This window comes from Haliaeetus albicilla, chromosome 10, assembly GCF_947461875.1.
Source record: "Haliaeetus albicilla chromosome 10, bHalAlb1.1, whole genome shotgun sequence".
Taxonomy (NCBI): Eukaryota; Metazoa; Chordata; class Aves; order Accipitriformes; family Accipitridae; genus Haliaeetus; species Haliaeetus albicilla.
In genome coordinates, this window is record NC_091492.1 from 21405671 (window position 1) to 21433646 (window position 27976).

Sequence of the window (27976 nt, forward strand, 5' to 3'; positions counted from 1 at the left end):
GCTGGGTGGCACAAGGTGGGGTGTCTGCAAGGGGGGAGCATGGCAATACCAGCTCTTGGGGATGCTCCAGGCACCCATGGGAGCTGCTTGCCCCTTCCCCAAAGGTTTGCCCAGCTTCAGCACGTGGCTCTGCATTGGGTGCCCAGCCTGCTCAGCACTCAGCCTCGCTGCTGAGAAAAGCAACACCCAGCTTGGCACCCATTTGCCTTTTAAATGCGTTGCCTTATTGCATTAGTGTGTCTTTTGCTTAAGTAGCCTCCCAGCACTACCTGTTGCAACAGAGGCTCAGCGCTGGAGACAGAGTTTAAGGGCCTGCCTTGCCCTAAATGCATTTAAAAAACCAATAAATCTCATGGGAAGATGCTTTGCTGGAAAACAAGACTGCCAGAGGGCTGACGCGGCCCTGACGCCGGGTGCAGCAGGGTTGTGACCCTGGACCGTACAGAGGAGGGGCTGTGGGCTGAGCCCCCCTACCTGGGGCCAGGTGCACGCATCCTGCACCAGAAACAAAGCTGGGGCGTGGATGGGGTTTCCCCTCTCAGGAAGCGCCCTGGGCATCAACTGCTCCCTGTTCCCAGTGGCGTGCCAGGGTGGTACGTGGGCATGCACCTCCGCGCTGTGCTGCTGCCAGCCTCCCCTGCCTGCTCATGGTTCTCCCTGTGCCCGAGAGCTGTGGACCACCAGCCTCAACGCCCTTTCCAGCCTTGCCAGGTGTGATTTGGGGTGAGGAAAGCCACAAGACCAGCGGGATGGGTGCAGGCACCCATGGGAGGTGCTGGCCTGGGATGTGCCCAGTGCCCGGCTCTGTCTGTAGCTGCTCTCAGTGAGGTGGCTGGGGGCTTTCTGGTCCCCTCGGGAGCATTTTCTGTGGACAAAACCTACTTTTTACTGAAGCGGGAGCTGCTCTCAGCCTGCAGACAGCTCTGTGTAGCCAGAGGCTGACGGGAATAAAGGCTTGATGCCAGAAGAGGCCGGTGTGCTTTATGCAGCCCCTCGAAGAAAAGCACAGCTCAGCTTGCAGAGGTGAGTTGAGGTGGCTGCGCGTCTCCCCTGGGCACCCGGGGGAGCTGGGGCAGGGGTGTCCTGGGCACACACCCAACCGGGCAGCCCGGCAGCGGGGTGCAGCACCCCGGGGGGCTGCGCTCAGCACCGCTTCTGGCCCTGCGGGAGCCCCACGAGGCTGGTGCGTCTGTCTTCACGGCCCTGAGCAGGGGGAACGCGCACCCTGCGCGCCCTGTGCAAAGGAGCTACGGGCTGGGTGCAGAGGGGACGAGCACCCTCTGCACGTGACGGGCGCCCTGTGCAGACGGGACAGGCACCGTGAGCTGAGGGGACGAGCGCCGTGCGCAGAGAGCACGTGCACCCTGTGCAGAGAGTAAATACACCCAGTGCAGGGGGGACATGCACCGTGCGCAGAGGGGACGAGCACCCTGTGCAGAGAGTAAATACACCCAGTGTAGGGGGGACATGCACCCTGTGCGCTGGGGAAGTACACCCTGTCCTCTGGGGACGGGCGCCCTGGGCACTCCGTGCAGGGCGGACATGCGCACAGTGCGGAGGGCAGATACGCCCTGTGCGGAGGGGACAGGCACCCTGCGCTCAGGGATGTGCGCACAGTGCGGAGGGCAAATACGCCCTGTGCGGAGGGGACAGGCACCCTGCGCTCAGGGATGTGCGCACAGTGCGGAGGGCAAATACGCCATGTGCGGAGGGGACAGGCACCCTGCGCTCAGGGATGTGCGCACAGTGCGGAGGGCAAATACGCCATGTGCGGAGGGGACAGGCACCCTGCGCTCAGGGATGTGCGCACAGTGCGGAGGGCAAATACGCCATGTGCGGAGGGGACAGGCACCCTGTGCTCAGGGATGTGCGCCCAGTGCGGAGGGCAAATACGCCATGTGCGGAGGGGACAGGCACCCTGCGCTCAGGGATGTGCGCCCAGTGCAGCGCGGACATGCACCCTGTGCAGGGCAGACAGGCTCCCAGTGCGGAGGGGCCGGGCACCCTGAGCACCCAGTGCAGCGCGGACGTGCCCCCAGTGCAGGGCAGACAGGCACCCTGGGCACCCAGTGCAGGGAGGAAGACAGGCACCCTGTGCGGAGGGCAAATGCATCCAGCGCAGAGCGGGCATGCACCCTGTGCGGAGAGGACGGGCACCCCGCGCACCCCGTGCAGCGGACACGCTGCCCGCCGGCTGCAGCAGCCGTCTCCCCGGGGCAGGCAGCCGCCGGCCGGCCGCAGCCGAGCACTTCCATAAGGATTTGCTGCCACCTGCCTGCCCGGTCCCAGCGCCGCCCCGCAGCACCGGCGCCCGGCCAGCCCCGCTCTCCCGGCCTGTGCCTGGCTCCCCGCCCCGTGTCACCGGCCCTGCAGGGCGGCTGCTCCCCCCAGGCCGCTCCGGGGGGCACCAGCGCTTGTCCCCGGGCACCACAGGGCCCTCCTCCTCCCGCTGGAAAGCTGCCCCGGGAGCCTGGGCAGGCTCAGGGCGAGCTGGGGTGGCATGGGCACCCATCCTGCGAAGACACCCATCGCATCAAGACATCCATCCCGCCGGGACATCTGTCCCAGCAGGGCACCCATCCCCGCAGGATATCCATCCCACCAGGACGCCCATCCCACCAGGGCACCCATCCTGCCAGGTTATCCATCCCACCAGGATATCCATCCCACCAGGACAACCATCCCACCAGGGCACCCATCCTGCCAGGTTATCCATCCCACCAGGATATCCATCCCACCAGGACAACCATCCCACCAGGGCACCCATCCTGCCAGGTTATCCATCCCACCAGGATATCCATCCCACCAGGACGCCCATCGCACCAGGGCACCCATCCTGCCAGGTTATCCATCCCACCAGGACGCCCATCCCACCAGGGCACCCATCCTGCCAGGACACCCATCCCACCAAGACATCCATCCCACCAGGATGCCCATCCTACCACAGCACCCATCTCAGAAGGACACCCATCCATCCCATCAGTGCACCCATCCACCAGGGCATCCTGCCAGGGACCAGCACACCCTTCAAAGTGGCTGCCCCAAACACTCTAGTGCCACAAGCACTCTCCCCTTGCTAATTTTTGGGATGAAATTCCATGGAGTATGTAACTGGGCAGCCTGGGGCCAAGTCCAGACGCAGCAGACCCCAGGGCACAGTTCAGCCCATGGCAGAGGAAAAACATGCTTTGTATGTGCCATGTCTCAGCGTGCAGTTCTAAATACATCAGAAAGAGTTAAAACTACAGATTTACAAAGAACACAGGCTGCAGGGAGCCAGGCAGGCACCCAGCATTGGAAAAAATTGATTTTTTGGTAATACTAGCCAGCCACTGAACAACCGTCAAGTGTCACAGCACAGGGAGAGCAACCTAATGGCCTTGGAGGGACAAAATTTGGGGTTTGCACTTTGGTTTTTTTTTTTTTCTGGGGAAGGCACCTGAGCTGGAATGGCTGCAAGTCACCTTCACCTCCTCAGAGAACTGAAGCAGGGCTGGTGGAATTGGGGCAGCCCCCGCACGGCTGTAATTTATAGCAGAAGTGCTTCTGGGCTGCCTCGTACTCTGATGGGGTCTTAAATCTCTGCCATACGTTAGAGATGTTCCTGCCCTGGGGGGCTGGGGCATGGGCAGGCCCTGGCATCGAGGCAGGCAGCTCCCCAGCTAGCTACATTTTAGAGCCATGTTGGGTGGTTTTATATGCCCTAAGTGATGCTTGAAACCGGGAAAAAATGAAGTGGCAGGAGATGTTTTCTGATGGCTTGAGAAAACTCGTATTTTGTGAGGCAAAGAAAAGAAAGCCCCAGGAACCTCTGAGGAAAGCCATGTGTTGATGCTTGTCATCCTGCATGCAAGGAGATGCCCTTGTGAAAATCTGGATTTTGGTGTTGGGGTGGGCTGGGGTGTAATTTGCCCAAGTGCATTCTGGTGAGGGCAAATTTCTGCACAGCTGCTTCGCTGGCCAGGGGGCAGGGTCATGAATCGACAGGCAGGGAAACACCCTGATCCCCCTGCCTGCACTTAGCATTTAGGGGGTAGCGACTGCAGCCTGTGCTAGTGCTGCCTCTGGGCTCAGAGCTGTCTTAGGCACAGGAACTGCTTTTTGCATGGGAAATTTTGGAAATAGAGGCTGTATTAATGGGGAAATCCCTTCAGCTTTGAAGGGCTGTAGGAAATCTTGGTGCTGCATCCACTTCCCTTGCTGGGTATCATGAAATGGGATCCGAGGGGGTCACTGCAGCCGGATCGTGGTGCTAGGGATTTCCTCAGCAGGAATAACTCTTCACTGGGGAGAAAGGCAGTGGGGTATGGAAAGAGCTGGGCAAAGGGGAGTGGGGGAGTGTTTCTTGCTGCTGTTTGTTAAAACAAGCCTTAGGAAAGACAAAACACATGATTGCAGTTATGAGGGAGGGACTTTGAAGGTTTGATGGGTGATGTTTTGGAGCAGTGACAAGGTCCATCCATCACTTCTTATATAAGCAGGTTGTTGCATGTGCCCTATCAGGGTCCATGAAGTTTCCCAGTTCCCAGATCTTGCCCTACAAATCCCGGGTCATCAGCAATTTCTGCTCTAAGGCTTGTGCTAATGTCTTTCCCCCACTGTTATTCACCTGTGCCCATGAGGGGATGAAAAGGCAGCGTATCCCTATATACCTTCTGGAGACTATTCCACTGGTGATGGAGAGAGTACCTGCTGGCTGTGGGTTTGTTTGCTGCTGTATTTGGCCATAGGAGGGAAAAGTGAGATGAATTCATTACCCTCGTTTCACCTCCCAAAGAATCAGCTCTCAGGTGGGGTTTGTCAGCATGAGTTAGTGGTGACTGTGAAGGGAGAGGGAGGACAGAGAGGAAAAGCCCCATGCGCTTTATTTCTTTCTGTATTTCTCTTTTGGGGGGTGATTTCGCCGCGGTACGGCATGCGCAGCGCCAAGCACACGGGGGGGGAGAGGCGGGAGGCAGTCTCGAACCCGCATCTTCCTAAGACAGCGCGCCGCCCCCCCTCACGTTGTCCGTGTCCGCCTCTGGGCGCCTCAATAAAGCTGTTGTCGCGAGAGGGCGGGAGCCGGCGCGCTGGGAAGAGCGGTGGCTGGGCCAATAGAAACGCGCGGCGCGGGGAAGCGTGGCGGCTCGGCCAATGGGAGTGCGGGGAGGGGCGTGAGGGCGGCCAATAGGGGCGCGCGGCGCGGGGACGGCAGGCGCGGCGGCCAGAGCGGCGGGCAGGTGAGGGCGCCTCGCGGACGTGTCATGGCTTTCCCTCCCGCCACTGCCACCTCCTCCTCCTCCTCCTCCTCTCCCTTCTTCGGTGGGCGGTGCGGGGTTCTAATCTCCCCCCCCCCACCCGGTCCTGAGCCCTCGGCAGCCTCCCCTCGCCCGGGGCTTCCTCTGTCTGGCTGCCGGGCGGGCCCCGTGGTGGGGGGCTCCGGCGGGGCCTCCCCTGGGAAGAGCCCCCTCAGGGAGGCGGCTGCCTGAGGCAGGACGTGAGCAGCCCCGGGCAGCGGTACGGCCCCTGGTGCTTCCTGACGGGTGCCTCAGCCGCAGTGCAGGCCGCTGCGGCGGGAGGCTGGTGGGGAGCACTCGCAGGCCTCCCCGTGGGCCTTTCTGGGGCTCCTTGGGGTTTCTGTATATATCTGCCCGAAAAGTAACCCGCCTTAAAGTAGCGGGGCTGGCCTTGAATGTGCGAGGAGTAGTCTCTTCATCCGAGCTGTTTTGTGTTGGTCGGCAGTGCAAAGCCCAGTTGTAGAAGGGAGCTTCGCGTTTAACCGAGGTGCTGTCTTGGTGCTTCAGGAAGCAGAAGCTTGTTGTTTGATTGGGGAGGTGTCAGGATGGTGGGTCTGTGTATGCATGTGATTTGGAGTCTCCGTTTCAAGTTTGGGGGGGGCGGGGGGGTCACATTCCTTGCCACAGTGGGCTTACTGGTTGGTTCCTGACTGGGGGAAGAGCACCTGCTGCCAGGTATCAGGTGGTGGGAGCTCATGAAAGGCACAGTGTTCTCGATGCTGTTGCTGGCTCAACTTCTGTTTCGTGGCAGATTTTGGTAAGCTCATGTGACCTCGGAGTTGCCAAGCGTTGCTTTTATATATTCCTGTCAGGATATAGAAGACTTCTGAATGCAGAAGGTAAACCGTATGCAATACTCAGGACTTTTGTGTTTTTCAGATCAGTAAGTTCGATGCAGGACAGTATAGCTATCTTTAAACACTTAACGTGGATGCTTCAGACTGTCCTTGAATGAGAATGATGACTAGCCTTTTCCCCCTACCCCAGCTCACAAGTCCTGTCTACCAACAGCAGTGCTGACTTCTTGTGCAAAACAGGTGAAAATGAGTATAAGGATTTCTTACAGAGCATCTTGGATGCAGAACTATTTCTGAACCTAAGGAATGCTATTCGTTAGTCCCTCCTAGGCAAGATTCACTCCGTGTTATGGTTTTGATTTTCCTGGATTCATCATAAAGTGTATAGAGTAACTTACTCTGGCTGTTTGGTCCCAACTGCAGGCAATAGCCAGACTTCTGTGACATGATGTTGAACTGTGTTGTGTTAAAACTTGAGCTGTGGGTGCACTGGGTATCGGTATTTAATTAGCAGCTGCTGTGGAGTGCTGGATGCCATCTGTGTCCCAACATTATTCTAAACCAGAATATATTAACAGTGAGTGGAAGGGGTTGAATTAAAGTCCAAGTGCAAACAAGGGCTACTTCCGTCCTCCTTCAATTTGGTCATTTTGTCTTATGGGACAGTAGTTAGGTCATGGAGAGCTAAGGTGAGGGTAACAAAGAGAAGCTACTTCCTGTGTGATTTACTGCTGTTTGCTTACGTTGTGTCTCTAAAAGGGTTTCTGACTCCTTGGGAAAACTTCTAGGGGCTTACAAATAGGAAAAGCTTAAAACTTGCTTGGAGGATGTATGTGATTCTGTCATCTAAATCCATAATGTTCCTGTGGTGATAATATCACAGGAAATTCAGTGACGGGGGAGGATCTGGGTTTTCATGTAAGGAATTTCAAATACAAAACTAAATGCTCTATTTGATGAGGGTCAGTTTGCCACCCTGTGGAAGTTAGTGCCCTGCTGAGTTGGGTGAGAGTCAGGTGCTTAAAATAAGTACTAAGTGTTTGGAAAAGGGGGTGAGTGATAAGATGGCAAAACTGCATCCGAGTCAGTTATTCAGGACAGTGGGGGCTTGAGACCACTGTGAGGAACTTCAAAGTCAGATGGCAGATAAAAGGTGGTGTTGACAAATGCATGGTAGTATATATTGGAAGAAATAATTTAAAATGCCTACTGTTTGGTTCCAGGTTAAATAATCAACAGAATAGAGAAGTCATGTGCCCTTGTTTGTCCTTTCTCACAGTACAAAAGCAAATAAATGAATGATACTGCCTTTAAAACTTTGAAAAAACATTTTTGTTCAACATATGTACTGTAAGAGCTCTTTGAGATCATAAGACTGGACCTTTGCATGTCTACCTATACATGAGATGAAGAACAAAACATACAGGACTGAAACTCTTTTGGGGAGGCAGGGGAGGATTAATTGGTGGGTGGTAGAAGAAGCAGTAAGTTTGAAAGATTGTTGTGTGGCCTGTTCAGGATTTTCCTGCATCAGCCTTTTGTTGCTGGGGGAATGGGCTGTTGTACCAGATGGAGTACCAAGTATAGCTTGGAGCTTTCAGGTATTTGTTTTTAAGCTGGCCTATCCTGATTTCATGTGTTTTTAGTGTAGCTAGGGTATGGAATTTTCCCCTTGTTAGGTTTGATTAAACATTTATTATCGTGCTTTACATACTAGAGGGTGATCTCCTGAAAATGTGCAGCAGATATTTGGGTTGTACTTGGTCACTTCCACTTGCGGAACATGGAAAATAAGGCAGGAAGAGACCTCAAGAGTTGACCCCAATGATGCGTGTCTGCTCTTGGTGAGGGGTCAGTAGGTCTACACCACTTCTGCTTTATGCCTGTCCTACTCTTAAAAAGCTCCAGTGGCAGAGTGTCAGCATCCTTGGAAGGCAACTTATTTCAGTGTCTAACTAATATCCTATAAATGTCATTGTGCTTTCCTTTAAAAACTAACAAAAATTTGGCCACCTGCTCTTTGATTTCCATCTCTGCATTTCTTAATCAGTTCCCCTGTCTGTAACATGGAGATTATGTTGCTGACTTCCTCTCCGAAATGTCTGGATGTCTGCTTATGCAAAGTGCTGTGCAAGAGCTACGTATTATTACTGCTGTTCCTACAGAATTCCCCAGGCCTGCAGAATAGGCCTTTTACTTATTCATGTTTAGCTTAGTAGACAGAACCTGCTATACTATCTGAGCAGCCCAGGCTTGGAGCCTGTCAAAAAAGCACTTTTGCCTCAGATCTTGGCTGCAGCAAGTAAAGAATTGCTTACTTTCTCTTACTAGTGTGCTCTTGCATCTTCCTTCCAAAAGAAGCTGATCTTGACTTGTCAGACTGGGTCTCTTGAGCACTCTGGGGCGGGAGCCTCTGCAAGAGGACAACACTGGATTTCTTCCTCTTCATTTCCTATTTTGAAGAATCTCTTTGCAACTTGTGGAACTGTATTGGTCCATCAGCTATTCTGAATGTAGCGGGTGAGGCTTTCCTTCTCCCCTGTGAAGTCTTCCTCCTTTCTTTTTTCAAAGCATGGGAAAAAATCTGATTTTTTTTTTTTAGTCTGTTTCTCAAAGTTAATTAATTTGATGACACAAAACCTGTCAGTATGTGAAGTACAACAGACGCTTGCGCACACATTAGAGTATTTCAGCTTTGCATCTTTCTGAAGCTAGTACAGTAAAACATTAATCGTGGCCATATTTGGAGTATTACAGCTACAGTGTTCTTCATTGGGTAGCATTCTAGTGCTCTTGAGGAATTTTTAGGGATTTAGGGAATAAATCATTATTTATAATCAGTCTGAATAGACTTAAGAAACCTGTCATCATCATTTCTAGTTTCTTTTTGGCTTAAATCCAGTCAACGTGTACAATATATAGCGTTTATTTGTGGTTTTAAATGTTGGGGAAACATTAAACTGGGGTTTAATGGCATAGTAGTCTAATGCAGCAGCTTCTATTGATAAGTCATCAAAGGTGTTTTACAGAAGAGCCTTTTCAGTCCTGGCTTTTAGCCCAAGGTCGATCTGGTTTCACAGAAGTTAGTTTAATTTCTGATGTATTTTCTTTCCCTTAGGTGTCAGTTGTTGCTTCTTCCCTAGCCAGACGTGAAAATCTGCCATCGCTCTGCTTGTTACTGTGGTAGCAGTTTCCATCTTGCACAGCAGCATTAAGAGTCAGACTGCAGTGTCTTGGATGCAGTAAATTCTGTCAGGGTGGAGACAAAGTTGTTTGTGCTGTTACTCAGTCTGAATATTTGAATTCTGTTGCTTAGAAAAAGCTGTTTAGTGTTGGCTCTCTAGATAAGTTTTCAGCTGTCATTTCCAGTGCTTGGTTATAATCGCAGGTAGTTTAACTTGGTCCAAAATAACTAGTTTGTTCCATGTTTGCTGAATTCAATTCAATTTCACAGAGCTGTTGCAGTTGTCCTACATCAGCAAAGTTATGGGACAGACCTTATATGGTATTGATGTGGAGTCTATGGCTAAAAAGTGCAGCTTTGGGAGCAGTTTTATAGTGCACTGATTCTCCATGCTTTTGGTTTCAGTGCTCTGAGAAGTTAGTGACGCTTTACACTCCCAGCATTTTATCTTGTCGGTAATGAAAAGGGGAAGTGGACCGGATTGGATCAAATCAAGCTGAAATCTGTGCTCTTCTTGCAGTCGCTGCTCCTGGAGTATCTGATCAGTTCTTAACTGTGTGGGAGTGTGGCTGTTCTGGTCAGTGTTTGCCAACAGAGGCTGCTTCTGGCAGGGGTGCACCTGAGTTATCACAAGTAAACACTGGAAAGATGTTCTGTACTGCATTGCAGGGCATGAAACCGCCTATTTCCAACCCCCCCCACCTTGTTCCCCTCTGTCTCGGTGACATGCTAATCTGTTCAAACAAATCCAGTCTCTGCTATCTCACCTGATTAACAAGTCAGTGCAAATATGATTGCTGCCTCCCCCAGTAGCTCCCAGCTTTCCAGAAGTGGGTGGGGAGTGCTTGTGAAATTCTCCATTCCGGGATGCCGGCTGTTAGGGTTTGTCCTGGCACACAGGCAGTGTGGATCAGTTTCTCTTTCTAACTGCATATGTCTGAATGAATCATCATGCAGTGCTTTTAAATCACTTGTCCAGACAGACGAAAGCAGTGCTGTTGCCACTGGTAGTTGTACTTGGGAATGGTGGTGAGACTGAGAACGTGAGGAATATTAAAATTGTACTGTTAAATTGCTTTGGTATGATTGAGGGGTACCAAGAAATAATTGTATTGCAGGCTATTTTTGGTTTGTAGAAATGCCCTGTTTTCTTCTTGGTGGGCTCCCTTGAACTAGATAGTCTCCATTGATTTTACTTTTGAGTAAAGGATAAAGAGCTGGAGTTAATGCTTGAGATCTGGTTTGTCTTATTTGATCCCAGGCACTCTGGGTTAGGGTGCAAATGCTATGAGAGAGAGATTGTACTGGAGATTCCCGTGTCTGTAGCACCATTCAGCAAGACTAGATTTCTGTGATCTTCTCCTGTGGCTTTACAGAGGTGCCAGGTGCTTCTAACATGTAGCTGATTTAGCTGCAAATCATGGATTTGGAGTGTGAAGTTGAGGGTTTGGGTTTCATATTCCATGAATGTGGACACCATTGCAGGTACATGTTTTTTTCCACGTTGATCCCAAGCATGTACATTTTTGTCCTTTCTGTAAAAATAACAAGCTCCATTCTGAATTTGGAACTGCACGATGCACTAATGACCTCCTCTGTTACAGCCCTTGCCTTATGCTGCGTAGTTTCTTTAACTATTCTCTCATTTGGTCTATGCAAGCAGTTCTCACAAACACTGGTAAAATGTTCTGCACGCATCAAAGTTAGACACCGTGTCTTTTACATTGGAACAACATGTACGTATTTCTTTTGGCTTTGGCGGTTAATGACGTATGGATTAACGCGTTCTAATAGGTGGCTAGTTGTGGGTGTCTGTACGTGTGTGTGCTTGCCTGTCTTGTTAATTTAACTTCATGTTTATAAGTTGTGTGTGTTTTCAGCCCTCATGTATACATATATACCTGTGCATGCATATGTGTGTGTCATAGAATCATAGAATGTATTGAGTTGGAAGGGACTGGTAAGGATCATCGAGTCCAACTCTCCAAACTACTTAAATATATGTGTGTACAAGTAGTTTATAGCTAAACTAACAACAAATTCCTCACAGGGACTCCTGCTTTCACTCTCCTTTGTATGAAGGCAACATACAAACTGTCATATGGCATCTGCATCCTGCATGAAGGCAATATACAAACTGTCATATGGCATCTGCATCCTGCTTCTGACAGGTCTGTAGGTCTGCTGACTGCCTTAAGAACGTAGTCCTGCAAGGCAAAGCTCTCTGAGACCACTTGAAAGTATTTCTTTGATATTTAGTGCTTGAGGAGAATGGGCAGAAGAGTATACTGTTCTAGAAGACCCACTCTTGCTGGTATGTCTGTGCCGTTGTAGGTATAGAAACTGTTTATAGCTGAGCAAGAATTTTCTCTTTCTCTGAAGGTTTCTGTCCATCTTGAGTGAAACCTGCAACAGAGATGGATACTGAAGGCTTTGGAGAGCTTCTCCAGCAGGCAGAACAGCTTGCAGCCGAGACAGAAGGCATCTCTGAGCTCCCTCATGTAGAACGCAACCTGCAGGAGATCCAGCAGGCTGGGGAGCGCCTGCGTTCCCGCACTCTGACCCGCACTTCCCAGGAGACTGCAGACGTTAAGGCGTAAGTACAGAGCACTGGTATTGGAAGCTCTATGCAGAGGGTAGCTGTTGACAGGTTTGGTTTCTACCCTTTGGGGAGACTTGCCAGGAGGACATGCCCAGGAGAAACAGCAAAACTGGGTTCCCCCCCACCCCCTGCTCTTACTTTTTTTTTTTTTTTTTTTTCCTCTTTAAGTTATTGAAGGATTTATCTGAGGAGCTACCATTCCTGATTTCAGCCACTAAAGCCAAAAAGTGCAGTACCTTGTTCTGGCTGCTGCCAGAGACATTTACCAACATGCTATAGAATTTTTCTATCTGGAAGGACTTGGCAGCTGTGCAGTACTGCAGTGGCACAGCAGAAAGAGAAGAGTTCAGCAGGGCTGAGGTGGTTAGATATACACATAGGGCTGTTCAAAGTTTGTTTTTTGTGCAGTTTTCATAACACAGCTGGGAGCACTGTCTGTCCATGGCTAGCTGCTGACCTAAACATTGGCAATGAATTTGGGTTTAGAGTTCTGTCTGTTCAATACTAATTTCATACCTGGACAATTTCTTCCTTATAGGTCTGTTCTTCTTGGGTCTAGAGGGCTTGATATATCTCACATTTCTCAGCGACTAGAGAGTCTAAGTGCAGCCACTACATTTGAGCCTCTTGAACCTGTGAAGGACACTGATATCCAGGTAGGGGCATTTCTGACGTGAATTTCACTGCCCTTGTAACTGCCATTCCTGTGTTGTGATTCAAAGCTCTTCTAAGGCCATTGTGGAAATAGTCTTGCTCTGTGTTTAATTCACTGGCTGGAGGAAGTACAGAGGAGGGATGCTGCTTTCAATGATGAAAGATGTTCAAGTTAGCCATCAGAAGCAGCATTAAATACCAGGTTGGCAGAAGTACTTCAAGTTCCAAACTCTTGCTGAAGGCAAGAGGAACTAGGTACATACTTACTGCCTTTGTGGATCTGTCTTTGTTGGCTTTGCGAGCCTAAATTGCACAGGGATACCTCTCCCTCATAGTTTTGAGACCTTTTTTTATGTTTATGAAGAACACATGTGGAACCACTTGGCAATTTTGAGGTGTTGGAATAGGGGGCATTTAAGTCAACATGGAAAAGAGGTGAGTATAGCTTTTTCTTTCACTGTATCTCAGATGTCATAACCTTGTCTTGGTGGGTAGACTGACTTTGACATGTTTCATATGCTTTGCCAGTGTGATTTAATCTTGTAAATTTTCCTGTAGATCATCTCCCCAGGTGTCTTAGAAATTAATGTGACCCATCTATTTTTGCTTTATGATAGTTGCCTGCCCTTGTAGAATGCCTTCATGATGAAGAAACCTGTGGTATTCATTACTCAGTTAAGAGCTGGTTATGGAATTGATGTTGTGGGTTGTGTTGAAGACAACAGTCTGAATTACTGGTTAATCATTTTGAAGCTTATATTCTCTCTCTGTACTGGCAGATGGCTAAGTTAGGAGGGTCAAAAGAGTTGCAAGTCTTTTTCACAGAAGTAGTATGCCCTAAACTATGTAACTTTAGAAGGGAAAGGGAGGGAAGGGAGGTGTGTGAAGTTACTCCATTTTATCTAATGGTATGTTTTATTTAAGCATTTGGTGCTGTCCGTTTTGGGTGGATGGACCCTTAGTCTAGTCTCATTCTAGTGTCAGGAGCCCTGTGGTCTCCTGTCTTCAGGCAGATTTACTTAATCCCCTATTCTCTAAGGCTCATAGCCTTTCCAGTAGGCTATGTGTGTGCCCTGGTGCCCGTGGCAAGGAGATGTTTCCTTGCAGTGCAAGCAGTACTCCTCCACGTTGGGACTGCCTTCAGTCCTCTTGGGCTGGGAATGCAGAGGGGTGACTGTGTGAGAACTGACTACTCGGAGCATTTAACATGTGTCTCTAAGATGGGATTTCTTCTTGTGCCTTTGCACCTCTTCACCTTCTGGCAACTCCTAGTGTATTTGGCTATCTTCTCTCGCCCTCCCCAGATGATTTTCCTCCTCTTTTTCACTAAAAAATAGTGTACTGTGGAGACTTTCTCCCTTGCATGATCACAGAGTGAGAGCTCTAAACCACTAGCATTATTCACTTTGTCTTGTCTCATTTTATTCCTTTGTTCCAGTTTCTGATGTTGTTGTGTTTCTAATTGGTGATGTTAAACTTGGTACATGTCTTCCTTGACCCCATTCTGTCCAGATTTTTTTCCAAGATTTTTTTTTTAGGTTTACCGCTGCTGTTAGTTCTTTGATTTCTGGTGGTTTTCCTTTCTGCTTTAAGAACAATCTTACTGTAGATTCTCGAGCCCAGAAGCAGTGAATCTCTTGACTCTTTGGATCTGAGATTTGTGGCATATGAGAAAATGTATAGGACTGCAAAATACTCACATTTTACTTTATTTTACTGGTTACCTAACCAAAATGTGAAGGCTTTCTTCTTTCTTAATTATACCAGATCTCAAGGCCTTATGTGATACGGTGATTCTGGTATATTCTGGTGATCTGCTCAGTATATTTTCTCATCTCCAGTGTATTTTTTTTTATGACCCATGACCATGTTTGAGTGTTTTTCATTGGAATGCATTTATTTCTTTAAAAAAGGAAGTGTTTAAGTTTGAATTCGTGGCAGTTGACATTATGGACTAAGCTTGCTATAAACCATTGAAGTTATTTAAAAATAAGCATACTTATTTTTTAAACAAAAAATAAGTGACAGATGAGATTTTGTAATTGAAAAAGCTTGAAGGATGTGGGAGGAGATTCTATTTTTAAAATATCTTACCACCTGAAATCAAGAAATTTTCAGCCATGCTTAAACAAATGTGGTATCTGAGACCCATTGATTTCAACTATGGGTGATTTCTGTGGGAACAGGGTGCTTACCTTGTGTAGGCCTTCTTGAAAGTTTCTTAAGTATTGGTCTGTTTGCGTGTTTAGGTGCTGAAATGCCTCGGTGTCTAGCCATCATTTTCAACCTTTTTGCTACTAAAGTTAACAATCTCTTTGGTCTCACAGAGGCAATTTGAAAAGCAAACATTTTGGAATACAGCCTGTATACTTTTGCATAAGGCATTTTAATTGACTGAACACTTCTATATGGTCTATTTCTCATAGGATTCTAGTCCATCCTAGTGGAGCTTGACACGAAGCATATGTTTAAGAGTAAGAGTGTGTGTGTCATCTAGTAAATAAGAAACTTCTCACTGATTGTTTTCAAGCTTAATAAGTGTTTAAGATTCTGAATAAATACTATGGTTTTTAAATAAGTTTATATTGTGAATTTAGATACAATTGTATCCTCCTGTTTAGGAAAAGCTTCAAATGTAGCATAAAACCAGTGGTTAATTGCAAATCAATGTGTTTAAATGGCCAAATCAGCCAATGAGATTCAGTCCTTGCTTTAGGAAAACAGCTAAAAAGTACAAATGAAAAACAGGATTAAAATCAATCATTTAAATCAAAGTTTCCTGCTTGCTGTTTTGAATCATGATTAACACTGGTGATTTAAGCAGTGATCACTCTCTAATTTAAATCTAACTACTCATGTCTGAGGCCTAATACATGGGTGCTTTGAATCTTAAATTCTTTTGCAGGCCATGTGCAGAAAACATTCATAGTAAATTAGCTAAAACCGATTTGCAGTGGGAAGCGTGGCAAGGTGCTCCATTTTAGATCATCTTGCAGGCACATGAGTGAAGTGCCAGTTTTAAATGTTTTGTCCCTGTTTTGCAGTTAACAGGTGCAAGGATTTTTATGTTGTTTTGCAGAACATGATCCTGTGCTCTGTCTGAGGTTATTTGCAGTCAAATCTCAAGCTGTCTGGTTAATGTTGACAATGGTTGACATTATCTGAAAGTAACTTGCTTAGAATATGGATAATTCTCTGCACTCATCTGTAGGTTCTGGTATGCAGTCATCAACAACAGGATCTTGTCCTTTCAGAGTAGTTTTTATTGTTAGTTACGTAAGAGGACCTTTGAGTTATACACTGCTGATTGTCCTCTAATTAGTTCTGTTAACCAAGTAGGTTTTAAAATTATTTGATGCTTTAGATAAAGATGTGCTACAAACGCTTCTTCCTGTGTTACTTTTTCTTATACCTTCTGATGATTGTTGAGATTTATTTTCATTCTTTCTAGTTAATTAGCTTCATAAGGCTTCTTCAGGCTTGTTGTGTTTATTTTGAGTCAGACTTAGCTATCCCTTTCCACTGTGTAGAATTCTCCCTCTGTAAGTTGCTCCCATTGTATCCTGGAAGGCAGTGTGCAGAGTGATATAAGGAAGGGATCTGGTTTATTGTTTTACAGGATTTTACTATTCCTCTACTGTTACTCAGTATTTACACAGATATACTGCTAGGCTTTAATTCTGTGGACTGGGAAGGGCTGTTCTGTTCTGCATCAAGCCTGCACTTCCTAGCATTGCCATTCCTCTTTTTTTAACCAACAAAAACTTCTTCCTAAATACTAAATGAACTTGGTTCACAGTTTATCATAACTGTTGTAGGCTCAGCTGTCCTTTCTCAGTCCTGTCTTTTCCTGATGCTTAACACATATTCACAAGCCTGTGTAGTTTGCAGCAAATTTACTTAACCTTAAATCCTGTCTGAAACTTACTTCTTGTTTGTAGATTCTTTAACACTTTAATTATTCTTCTATGTGTGGTGTCCCTCAAGCTTCAGTTTGAGCAGGTAGTGTTATCAGTTCATAAATACTTGACAGCATCATTTGATTAAGAGGCTGAAACTTTTTTTAGGTACGCATCTGAAACTGCAAGCCCTTGCACTCTTCCCCCCTGTGAAGCTCTGGTGGGACTCTGCATTGGTACAGCTTATGTACACCACAGCACAGGAGAAGGTGGTACCTCTGGAGGTGAATGTGGGCCCTTGTGCCAGAGGCGGAGACCTAATGCTTAGCCTTTGCTGACTCTTGCAGTTACGTGAGGGTTATGAATACAATTAAATCTTTATTGTACGAATTTTAGGTATCTGCTGACTTTTAAATTCTATCAAAGCTCTTACAGCATGAAAATACTTCTTAGACATCCTGCCATGTGCTCCCACATTGCTCCTTTGCATCCAGTGATTTCTCTGACAATTTGCTTGAGCTTCTCCAGCTTTCTTACCTAAAATATTTACTTACTGTATTTGTTCCTTCTGACGTTGTGGTCTATTCTAGCAGCCTGTATGTGGGCAGCATAGAGAGATATGCTAGAATCTAATCTTTCAAATGGCGGCAGTCAGCACTGCGGAAGGAGAATTCCAGGAAATACCCTGTTCTTATATAGACAGTAAAACACAGCAAGAAAAATCAGAGGGGAGCATCCTAGGGCATGAAGTCCCAGGACGCTGATGTGAGACATTCAGAAAGTGTTAAGAGAATCTAGGAATTTACCTTAATAGAAGCCTCAGCTTGGGTTAACAAGCAAGAGGGACTTTCTGTACAGAACCTCTTTTAAATGGTACTCCATAGTGCTGACTAAAAAGAAGTGCACCAAATTGCAGCTCAATTAATTATCTGAATTATTTATCAGTTGTAAAATGTAGATTGCTTGCACATAAAAGGGTTGTGAGTCCAGGAAATGTCTCCCACTAGAGCAGTAGGCTGGGAAGATTATGAAAAAGACTCTAGACTTGCCATTAAATTATAGGAATTTGTATTTTTCCTCTCATTTCAAAGATTGTGTTCTTAAATTGCATGCAACACAACAAATGCTTCTTGCAGCAAATCCAGTTCATAACAATTCCTATGTCAACAGTTTATAAAGATCAATATTTTTTAAGTTGTCAAAAAGCCCTATTTTGGCAAAATCTTTTCAAAATTGAATATGGTAGTCAAGTGATTCTTGATGTTCTTGATGTCATATTTAACACATAAATGCATATTGGTTTTTTTGTTTGTTTCTTTGTGGCTTTAAAAATCCCAGGTGGGGGTTGATCATGCAGGCTGGTATCTCAAAGATGGGGTATATGTGTATAAACATAATATTGACATTCTGTTTAGAAAAGGTATTTCTTCACTCTTCCCAAGATGCAAACTATGACGTCCTTCTAGTGAGCACTGTCGTAGCAGACCCTCTCAGGTGGCAGTAACGGCAGCTGGAGGAGGAATTATTACAAGTATATGGGAAGGCTGCGCTATTGTAATGTGAGCTAGGAGCTGGCTCTCACACATGTGTGGTTTGGTTTGTGTACAGATGTCAGAGGTTCAGTGCTGCTCAAGTAAACTTGTTTGGAGTACCTGGTAGGGGTTAGTTGCAGGATCAAGGCCTGATTTATACCTACTAAGATAGTTTCACTGATTACAGTATACTTTATGCTTTACTGTGTGCTTTGTGTTTTGAATATGTCACAATGGCTTGATACTAGAGATACTAGATTTAGCCCCCCCTGTATGCTTGTTTTGAAATGTCTAAGCCCAGAGTCATGGTGGTAATTTTAAGAAATGTTGTTGCTCTGCAGATCTGTGAAGTGAATGCTAGAAATGGACACGAGCTCTCCTTGCATACATTGCTTTATCTCAGACTTTCTAAGCAGTTAAGTCCTGGCTCCATTACACTGAAGGAAAATTTTGTTGAATTCTCATTTGTACAACAGTTTCTCCTTGGCCTTCCAAACTAGGCAGAACTGAAATTAAAGGTTGCATACCAGGGTTTGGTTTTGATTTCTGGGTGTGGATGTTCAGAGTATTGACTGAGTAGCTCTCTGGAGGTCCAGATACAGAAATGAGAGCTTTTATCTAAATGAGGGCAGAAGGTTAGACTGAAATGTGTCCAAGTGGCAAATGAGGCAGACTGAAATTAAGTATCTGGGATATTTTCATTTTTTTCAGAGTACTGTAAACAGGCTTCGTATCAAATGCAGCTTTGACTTCTGTTTTAGTGTTGGTAGAATCGGTCCCAGGATGCTTGCCCCTATGTTCTGTTTGTGTGTATGTATGCATATGACTCATAATTTAAAAACATTTACTCTGACATCAGGTACTGAAAGGGTGCATTATTCAACCAGTGAGCTCTTACTGCTATTTTATATTACCATTTGTGATACACTTTGTGGTATCTGCTAGAGTAATACCAAAGCCTGTGGTAATCTACTAGAGTGTAACTAAAATCAGAGTTTATAAATGGAAATGCTGACACAACCTTAAAGGGGCAACCTCAAGTGCTGTTCACCATCCATTGTTTGCATTAGCTTAGTCTGAAAGTGCATTTTTCCTTTTGCAGATTTTGTCCTTTCCCATTTGCCAAACATTGATTTCTCCTCCCCCTCCCCCCAACTCCTTCAGTTCTAATGGAGCTTGAAATTAAGGTGGCTTTATTTTTCTGTTGCTTCCTTGTTCACCCTAATCGATGATGCTAGTACAGCTGTGGGGACCTTTTAACCATTGCAGAGCCAGGACAGTGAATGCAAGAGGACAGTCTTCTACCGTGTGTTTTTTAGGGTCGGTCGTTAGCTGTTGGTTTCTTTGCACTGCTGCAGTCCACATGAAAAGTATTATTTGTGGTCATAGTTGCGAATTCTTCAAAAGCTGTAGAAATCTTGCACTCCAAAAATACTTCTCTGGAAAGGTTCTCACAAGTCATTTTTTTCCTCCCATTACTAGTGCATGCTAGTATCAAACCCTGCTATCTTCTTTGCTTAGGTTGTCTCATTGATTTAATTCAGGATTTGACCCTTAATGTATATGTTTAGCCATGTAAATCAAGAATATAAATATCCTGCTAATTAAATGTGGCCAGAGGCAGTTTTAACACAATTGAAGAAAGCAGTGATGTGGAATGGATGAGTATTTTGACATGCAGCAAATGGAGTAAAGGGATGTTGACCTTAGAAATATAAATTACAGAAACTTCCTCATCTCATCTCTGATGTGTTTGCATGTCTCCTTTCTTTTAGGTAATGTGTAACAATTTCACATAAACCTCTAAAAGAAAACTGCAGCCTGTCTGTGGCTCTCTGCTGGGTGATGAGAGTTGCAAAGGCTGCTGCAGCATGCAGCCTTGGCGAGGCAGCCGGGGGTTTGGTGGCCTGTCTGCCAGCTTCCTGACACTGATAGTCTCGCAGGGGCCCTCTGAGTGAACAGGTTGGTCCCGAGCCTCCCAAGGCCTGTGCTGATCAAAGACTGCCCTGGGAAATGCCAAGGTGTGCATAGAGTGGGATGTAACTGGGGTTTAAGAGTGCAGGCTTCTCTATTTGATGGCTAGGGTGGGAGTTTTGCTGTTTTTTGTTGTGTTTTTTTTTTTTTTAATTGTGGTTTTAAGTTAAAAAAAAAAACAAAACAAAAAAAAAAAACAAACCAAAAAACAACAAAAGAAACCCAAAACTTCTTTTGGCATCAGGTAGGTGAGTGAATAACACTGTATAAAAAGAAAGGGGGGGGGGGAGAAGCCCAAAACATTGGGAATGTATTTGGGGGTTTGGGTATTATTCTTTTCCTTGTTGCTTTTTCCCTCACATGCTTAGTTTACATCTGTGGTGGGTTGATGCTGGCTGGATGCCAGGTGCCCACCAAAGCTGCTCTATTACTACCCCCCTCAGCTAGACAGGGGAGAGAAAAATATAACAAGGCTTGTAGGTTGAGATAAGGACAGGGAGAGGTCACTCAACCAACTACCAGCAAAGGCAAACCAGACTCAACTTAGGGAAAATTAATTTATTGCCAATCAAACCAGAGTAGGGTAATGAGAAATAAAACCAAATCTTAAAACACCTTCCCCCCACCCTTCCCTTCTTCCCGGGCACAGCTTCACTCCTGAATTCCTTACCTACCACCTGCAGCAGCGCAAGGGGATGGGGAATGGGGGTTATGATCCGTTCATCGCACATTGTCTCTGCCGCTCCTTTCTGCTCAGGGGCAGGACTTCTCATGGTCTTCCCCTGCTCCAGAGTGGGGTCCCTCCCATGGGAGACAGTCCTCCATGAACTTCTCCAACGTGGGTCCTTCCCACGGGCTGCAGTTCTTCATGAACTGTTCCAGCATGGGTCCCTTCCATGGCGTGCAGTCCTTCAGGCACAGACTGCTCCAGTGTGGGTCCCCTGTAGGGTCACAACTCCTGCCAGAAAACCTGCTTTGTGGGCTCTTCTCTCCACAGGTCCGCAGGTCCTACCAGGAACCTGCTCCAGTGCGGGCTTCCCACGGGCTCACAGTCTCCTTGTAGCCCCCCTGCTACCAAAACCTTGCCACGTGGACCCAGTACAACATCTAAGCAGCAGTTTTCTCTAGGTTTCATTACTAGGGTAATAGCATGGTTTAGTAGTGCTGTTTTAAAATACCCTGGCCTTAGTAACCTTAAAAACAAACACACGCAGCTTTCAAAAAACCAAACTGTGGCACATTTAATGTAGAATACTCTATGGCATTTTGTTAGTTGGCCAGATTAGTCACTCAATAAATGTTGTGATACTGAATTATTTCAAATTTCTTTTGTTTGCTTGGTTGCGTGCTAACTGGAGTAATTATGTGGTGATCTTCCAGTTCATCATGGTTCCGATCACGGATTCAGGGAGAGAAGAGACATGATCTGCCTTTCTCTTTTCATCATGGGTAAACAAGGGAGTATGAAAGGGACATTTCAAAACTTTATGCTAATGCAAGGTCATGAGATGGAAAAATTGAGAACTCGTGTTCTAGTAGCGATGTTTATTGATCTATTTAAATTCTGCTATGTCCTGGCATATTTTATATTTCCTGTCTGCTTAATCTAGATATGTTCTTTGCATCTCAAATAGGTACAACTGTAGACTTTTAATAAACATATTTGAAGTACCTGTCATAAACATCTTAAAACAGAGACCAGATTTTGAGTTGTAACACTTGACTTCATTCCCCCCACTCCCTTTTTTTCTTCCTTATGGTGCGTAGCTCTTCCCTTTGATGAAAATTGTTCCAATTCCTAATTGAATGGTAACTTGTACCCCTGTGACAAGGCGAATATGGTATAAAAGGCAGTTTGGAAATCACATATCCAAAATGCAGACTCTCCTGTGCTGAGGTGTAGACATCACTGCTTCTCTCAGTAGCATTGCAGGACCCTTTAAAACACCATGTGTAGCTGAAACTGTAGAGCAAACCTCAGCTGGTGGGATGTGATTATCTGAGTCAGAATTTCACCAAGACCCTGCTTGGAGCAATGTTACTATTGCAAGAAATACTGTGGAATCATTAATGACTTTCAGGATCCATGTTGCATCTTACTAGGAGGATGGTACTTCTGGCAACGCGGTACCTCTTAATGTCACGCCATCCCATTAATTTAGTGCTCGCTGAGGTCTTGTATTGACTACTGACCTAGACAGTGTGTGCTCAGCATGTGCAAATGAACTATCAGAATTAGTGTTTTCAAGGTGATGGAAAAATTTAGTATAACGGTTTCATCTCTTTGGTTATACACATTGGTGAGAAGAAACAGTGCTGAGATGCAAATTCTTGCAACCTGGCAATTTGTCACCTCCATGTATCATGTGATAGAGCAATTACTTGGGCTAAAGAGATGTTTTTATTTATTTGAGGCTCAAATGTAGCTTTTGCAAAGCACCACTCCATTTTGTTTTGTAAAATATTGATATTTCCATCAGTTTTGAAACCATTAGGAAAAAAGTGTAGACTTTACAGAAGAGGATTTGGAGACTTCTGGTACCTTGATTATATATAGCTCTGAAATAAAAGAGCTGCAGGTCTGCTGGAATTTAACAGTGGAACTGGTGATACATGAACGTGAACCCAATTCATCTTTATTGCGTTTAAGGGTGGAAAAAAAAGTGAAAAATTAACAAGAAGGTAAATTAGGTTTCTAAAGTACTAAGAGCATTTTGGATAGTAACAGCATAAGACCACAGTTTGGAGTGGTTGGGTTTTTTTTCTTTTTAATGTATTTATTTTTGAAGGAATCCAATTCTTTCCAGAGTGGACCATGCTATATCCTTCTGGTGCCTCTGTGGAACTTGGAAACAGAGATACTGGGCTTTGGGAAGCCCTGTTCATAGTTGTGAAGAGGTCTTGTTGCAGGGACTTTTCACAGATGGCAGAAGCTTTCAGTCCCAGTGTTGCAGTAGGTTGATTTAAGCTATAGGTTTGGGATTGAAAAGTGGATGTTTACCTATTTTAGTCAGTATGGCTTTTCAGTTCTTACTTCTGAAAAGGAGAAATAAAGAAAATTTCCCAACTGCAATAGGAAAAAAAGAATTCTGATCTTCAGCAAACTTTTCTGAAATGGGACAGAGTGGATTGGAGCTGACCTATACAAAGAGAGGTGGGTTACCTTTCTCCTGAACTATTGTTTTTGCAGGGTTTTTTGCTAGTGTCTTCATTACTTAAGCATTGTCTTGAGCATCTTTCTCAACTAATCTCATGGTGCTGGGAGCTGTACAAAACAAACCACTCTTTCACAAGGGAAGTTTGTAACATGAGCAGGCCAGGCTGTCTCACTGAACTCCTGTGGTCACAAACACCATAAAACCCTGGACACTTTCTTTCCAGCAAGGCTGTTCCTCAGATCTATTAGAAAAACCAGCAGCTGCTGCAGCTCTCGACTCCCTCCCCTCCTTTCAAGCCCCCCTAATTTACTTGGGCCTCTTGAAAGTGTTACTCCACTGATGAATTCCACCAGGGTTTATTAGTAAACCATTTGCGTAATTTAGCAGTCTGGGAAAGGCCGTAGTGTATTGTTGTGCATGCCCTCCTCTGCACTGTAGTAATTAGTCAGTTTGACTCCACATCCAAAATCTTAATCCTAGGCATTATCAAGCTTTGGTTTAAAATAGTCACTAACTAATAAGTGTGTAAACTGTTTACTGATGCCTGGGCATCAAACTGTGGATGTACTTAAGCTTCCCCATGCAAAACAGCAGCCTGAAGATTTGGCAGTTTAAAGAAGAAATGTTTGGGTGGTGTGTATAGATGTTTTTTAACTTTCCTTTTTGAAGTCAAAATGAATTCTTATTCCTGCCAAGATATGCTCCTGATGCAGCCTTTTGAGGTGGAAGTAAGGACACGTGCATTTGCTTCACTCATTTAGATTTTTGGCACAACTTCTGTTCTCACTGCCTCCTTTCTGTTTTCTTTCCTGTTGTTTATTTCTCATCTTTCTTCCACTTGGTCATGGTTTAACCCCTGTTGGCAACTAAGCACCACGCAGCCACTTGCTCACTGCCCCCACCCAGTGGGATGGGGGAGAGGATTGAAAAAAAGTAAAACTCGTAGATTGAGGTAAAGACAGTTTAATAGGACAGAAAGGAAGAAAATAATAATCATGATAATAATAATAAAAGGATTGGAATATAAATAACAAGTGATGCACAATGCAATTGCTCACCATTCACCAACTGATGCCGAGTTAGTTCCTGAGCAGCGATCCATCCCCCCTGGTCAACTGCCCCCAGTTTATATACTGGGCATGACTCATGGTATGGAATATTCCTTTGGCCAGTTTGGGTCGGCTGCCCTGGCAGTGTCCCCTCACAACTTCTTGTGCCCCTCGAGTCTTCTTGCTGGCTGGGCATGAGAAGCTGAAAAAATCCTTGACTTAGTCTAAACACTACTTGGCAACAACTAGAGACATCATTGCATTATCAACATTATTTTCATACTAAATCCAAAACATAACACTATACCAGCTACTAGAAAGAAAATTAACTCTATCCCAGCTGAAACCAGGATACTTTTTTTTTCTTACTCCAGTTGTATTTATTCCCTTTGCTTTCCTACTTTGCATTCATTTATTGTCTCCTGCCAACTTTACTCAGGTCTGTACTTTGACAATATTTTGGGTGCAAGAGGATTATTTACTTACTTTGAGCTAAATCATTAAACTCTTGTTTAAGTAAAAAGCAGTTGTTGCAAAATGTCTCCTGTTGGTTTTCTGTGTACATGGAAATGACTGAAAGAAGCTTAGGGAGAGGAGTTAGAAATTTTCTATACCATTCCATTATTTGTATCTCAGCAAGCATGCAAGATGCATGGTGCTTCCACCAGAAGGGATCTGCTTATGCAACATTCTGAGCCACGGCTAACAGATTATTTTTTAACTTAATTGGAACAGCATGTTTAATTGTTACTTGGTAAAAATGGCTTGAGAAGGTTGGAGAGACTTAATTTTAAAATAACTTTATAGAGTATAAAATAGCATGTTGCCAGCTTTTGTAGCACCAATTTCTGGATTATGTGATATCTTCAGTGTTTATTGTGGAGTGGAGGTGGGGAAGGGGAGAGAGATTTTCTAACTTGTGGCATTTTTGAGGGAGCAGAGGGGAGGCTTGCTAGTGTTACATGAGCGCTGTTCAAAAGCTGGTGAATGAGGAGAGACTGTGGTAAACATGGCAGTGCTTAACTTCAATTTCAGCAGCCTTATTAAACCTTTTTGAATGGTTGAATTGGCTATCCTAGACTTGAATCAGAGATGTGGGATTAGTTGAAACTAAATTTGTCATAGTTGATTTAGTAGATCAGATTTGGGACACATCTATTCAGTTCCCTTTATATGCTTATGACCAGCACTGGGTAATTCAGAGGAGAAACACTGACAAAGGTGTTCAGGGGGATATCTGCTTGCTTTATTAGGCTTTACCCTGTTCTCTAGTGGTTAGAGATTGGTTAAAACCCTGAAGCATGAGGGATAATAATTCCTTCCACAAGTTTAACATTAAACACAACTCCAGATATTGTCAATATCCATATACATACTGAGTCGGTTTTTAATCCCATTATGTTTTTGGTCTTGCCATCTTCCTGTGGTAGTAACTTCTACAATTCAATTACAGATCACGTTAAAATTTATTTCCTTTTATTGGTTTTGAGCTTGGCATAATTTAAACAGATATCCTTTTCTTGTTGTTCAGACCTGTGTGAACTGGATTTCTGGATCTGCCCTTTCTAGATCACTTGTTTCAGACTTTTACAGTACCAGCTCCTATTTGGTTCCTTTTTTTTGATGTTATCCATCCCAAAAGTGTTCCCATCTCATGTCATGTGAGGGGGTGTACGTGCTTTTGCTAATTCCCCAAATCTGTCCTGCAGTTTTGAGGATGGCTGTCCAGCTTACATAGTGTTCTTGATAAAAGCACATCATTGTTTGGTTTCTCTGATACTAAGGTTCAGTGTAGCCAAACCTGTGTGAAAGGCAGAAGTAGGAATCTGTGAAGGATTTGATTTTAATCTCAGATAAGTGGGAGTGCACAGGTGGGGATACTGTACAGTATCATGACAAATCCTTATCTCTGAATGTGTTTGCAAGCCAGTAGGATTCTTTAGGCCAGATTGTAATGTATGAGGGAAGACATTTCTGAAGAGAAGTGGGGTAGGAATTGGAGGGGGGAAAAAAGGCAACAAAAAAACACATTTCAAATAGATGAGTGGGAACCTGTATGTTATCTCCAGATCCTCTTAGCAGTAATTGATTTTGCCTGCTATGGTTACCATATAGCAACTCTGAAACATTCATTATTTCTTTCCTCTCCTGCCCCAAGGCTTGTAACAGAAAATGGCATGTTTAAATCCTTTTACTCTGTCTGTTAAGTAGATACAAAAACCTAAAGGCTTTAATGAATCTGAAATAAGCACTAATTCAGTAGTCAAAAGACCACCATTGTCTTGACTAAAAGAGACCATGCCCATCTTGAGGTCCTAGTGAAAGCTAAATGGTGGAAGCTGGATGCAAAGACCCACCTCGCTGTGGAATTACACATTTGGACACTGTACTCTGTGGTTTGTTTGGGGGTTTTTTTTGTTTGGTTTTTTTTTTTTTTAGAGAGCTAACCCTGCAGTATTTCTCAGCCTCTAACTTGATTTAATTTTTCCAAGATTAAAAATGGCTTATCCAGAAAATTTGCAGCTCATTTCTAATGGTAAGAAGCTTGATTACTCAACAGATACAGAGAATCAATATCACTTCTCTTATTTTTGTTTTGCTATTTGACTTGAGGTTAATGTTTTGGCTTCATATTTGCTGGTAGGATGTAAATATTTTGTTGTTTGTCTGTGGTTTTATACCCTTAGATACCTTATTCTCTACATCTTCTAATGTCCTCTTGATTTTTATTTTTTTCTTCTCCTCTTCTGAGGAAAAAACTTTGTGTCTTCTCAATGCTTTCTGTTTTTAATAAGCTTATTTAGTGAATTACGGAAATAGGCACTCAAGATGGACACCTCCTGTGGCTTGTTGCTAGAACAGGGAGGGAGCTGAACTGGGAAGGGATTACCATCAACTAGTTGTGTAAAATCTTTGGCTGAGAGTTGATCTGTAACTTGTCATTCAGTTATATTCCTGTTAGTCACCTTAGCAGAATTGTTAACTACTTTCCTTCTCTCCTCTGGGTTACTGTATTTGCTTGCTTTGTCCGAGCCTTTTGCATTTTCTTTCAGAGGAATCTCTCAGTCGTGTAAGGTGTGTTATGCTGTGTCATTTGAAAGCTGTCAGAAGGCAGCTAGGGATGTCTAGGCTTTCTCCTGCCCCTTTGTTTATGGTAGGCCCACTGAGTCAGTGGGGCAGTCCTACGAGTGAAAAGAATCTGGGGCTTCTTTTGAAGGCTGGATGGTTCTTGCTGACATTTGGGGTGCTGGGTTTGGGGAGGAAACATTAAATGTGAGTCCAGCCATCCCCAGGAATGCCAGAAATGGCATGCCTTTTGCAAAGCATCACCAGGAAAAAAGAAGCAAGTCTTGCTTTTCTTCAGTCAGAAGTTATCCCTATAATAAATACCCAAAGCTAAGCTTTGTGGAGAAATAATGTCCTTTTGCAGCAGAATAGCAGAACAGATCTCCTTCCAGCAGTAAAATGAGCACTGGGGATTGAATCTGCAGTCTACCTTAAAGGGCAGGATTTAGTTGTTTGTCTCAATAGATCTATCTTCTCTTCGTTATAAGTTTGCTCTGTTTGTCTCACAAGATTTCTTCCTCAAACTCTTCTGTGTTCATTGCCTCTTAAGATGTGCCTGTAACATTTTCTCTCTGAGATGAAATACTAATTTTCAGCCAATATATTATGTATTAGCAATGCATCCTGGCAACAAATGTTGCTTGAAACGACATATTCTGAGAGGAAGGTGGGAAGCACAATTCAAATACTCATGTTGTTGCAGAGATGGCTCGGCAGAACATGTTGCATGTGGGAAGTACCCCTGTGGATCCAGAGAAGGTTCATCTTGCCACCTCAGAGGAGTC

At 44.9% G+C, this 27976-nt stretch overlaps 1 protein-coding gene across 4 annotated transcripts in view; it reads left to right on the forward strand.

Moving 5' to 3' along the window:
* The first annotated feature begins 5144 nt into the window (after window positions 1–5144).
* NUP93 (nucleoporin 93) overlaps window positions 5145–27976 on the forward strand; it is an 85677-nt gene continuing 62845 nt past the window's right edge. The window contains exons 1-3 of one of the 4 annotated variants that reach the window (XM_069793768.1): window positions 5145–5219; window positions 11640–11853; window positions 12398–12515. In XM_069793768.1, coding sequence (XP_069649869.1) covers window positions 11675–11853; window positions 12398–12515 — 297 coding nt within the window. In that variant the 5' untranslated portion in view covers window positions 5145–5219; window positions 11640–11674. Of the gene's footprint in view, window positions 5220–5349; window positions 5497–5623; window positions 5764–6144; window positions 6314–11639; window positions 11854–12397; window positions 12516–27976 lie in introns of those variants that run through there. The other 3 variants (XM_069793771.1, XM_069793769.1, XM_069793770.1) reach the window with 3 other exon arrangements.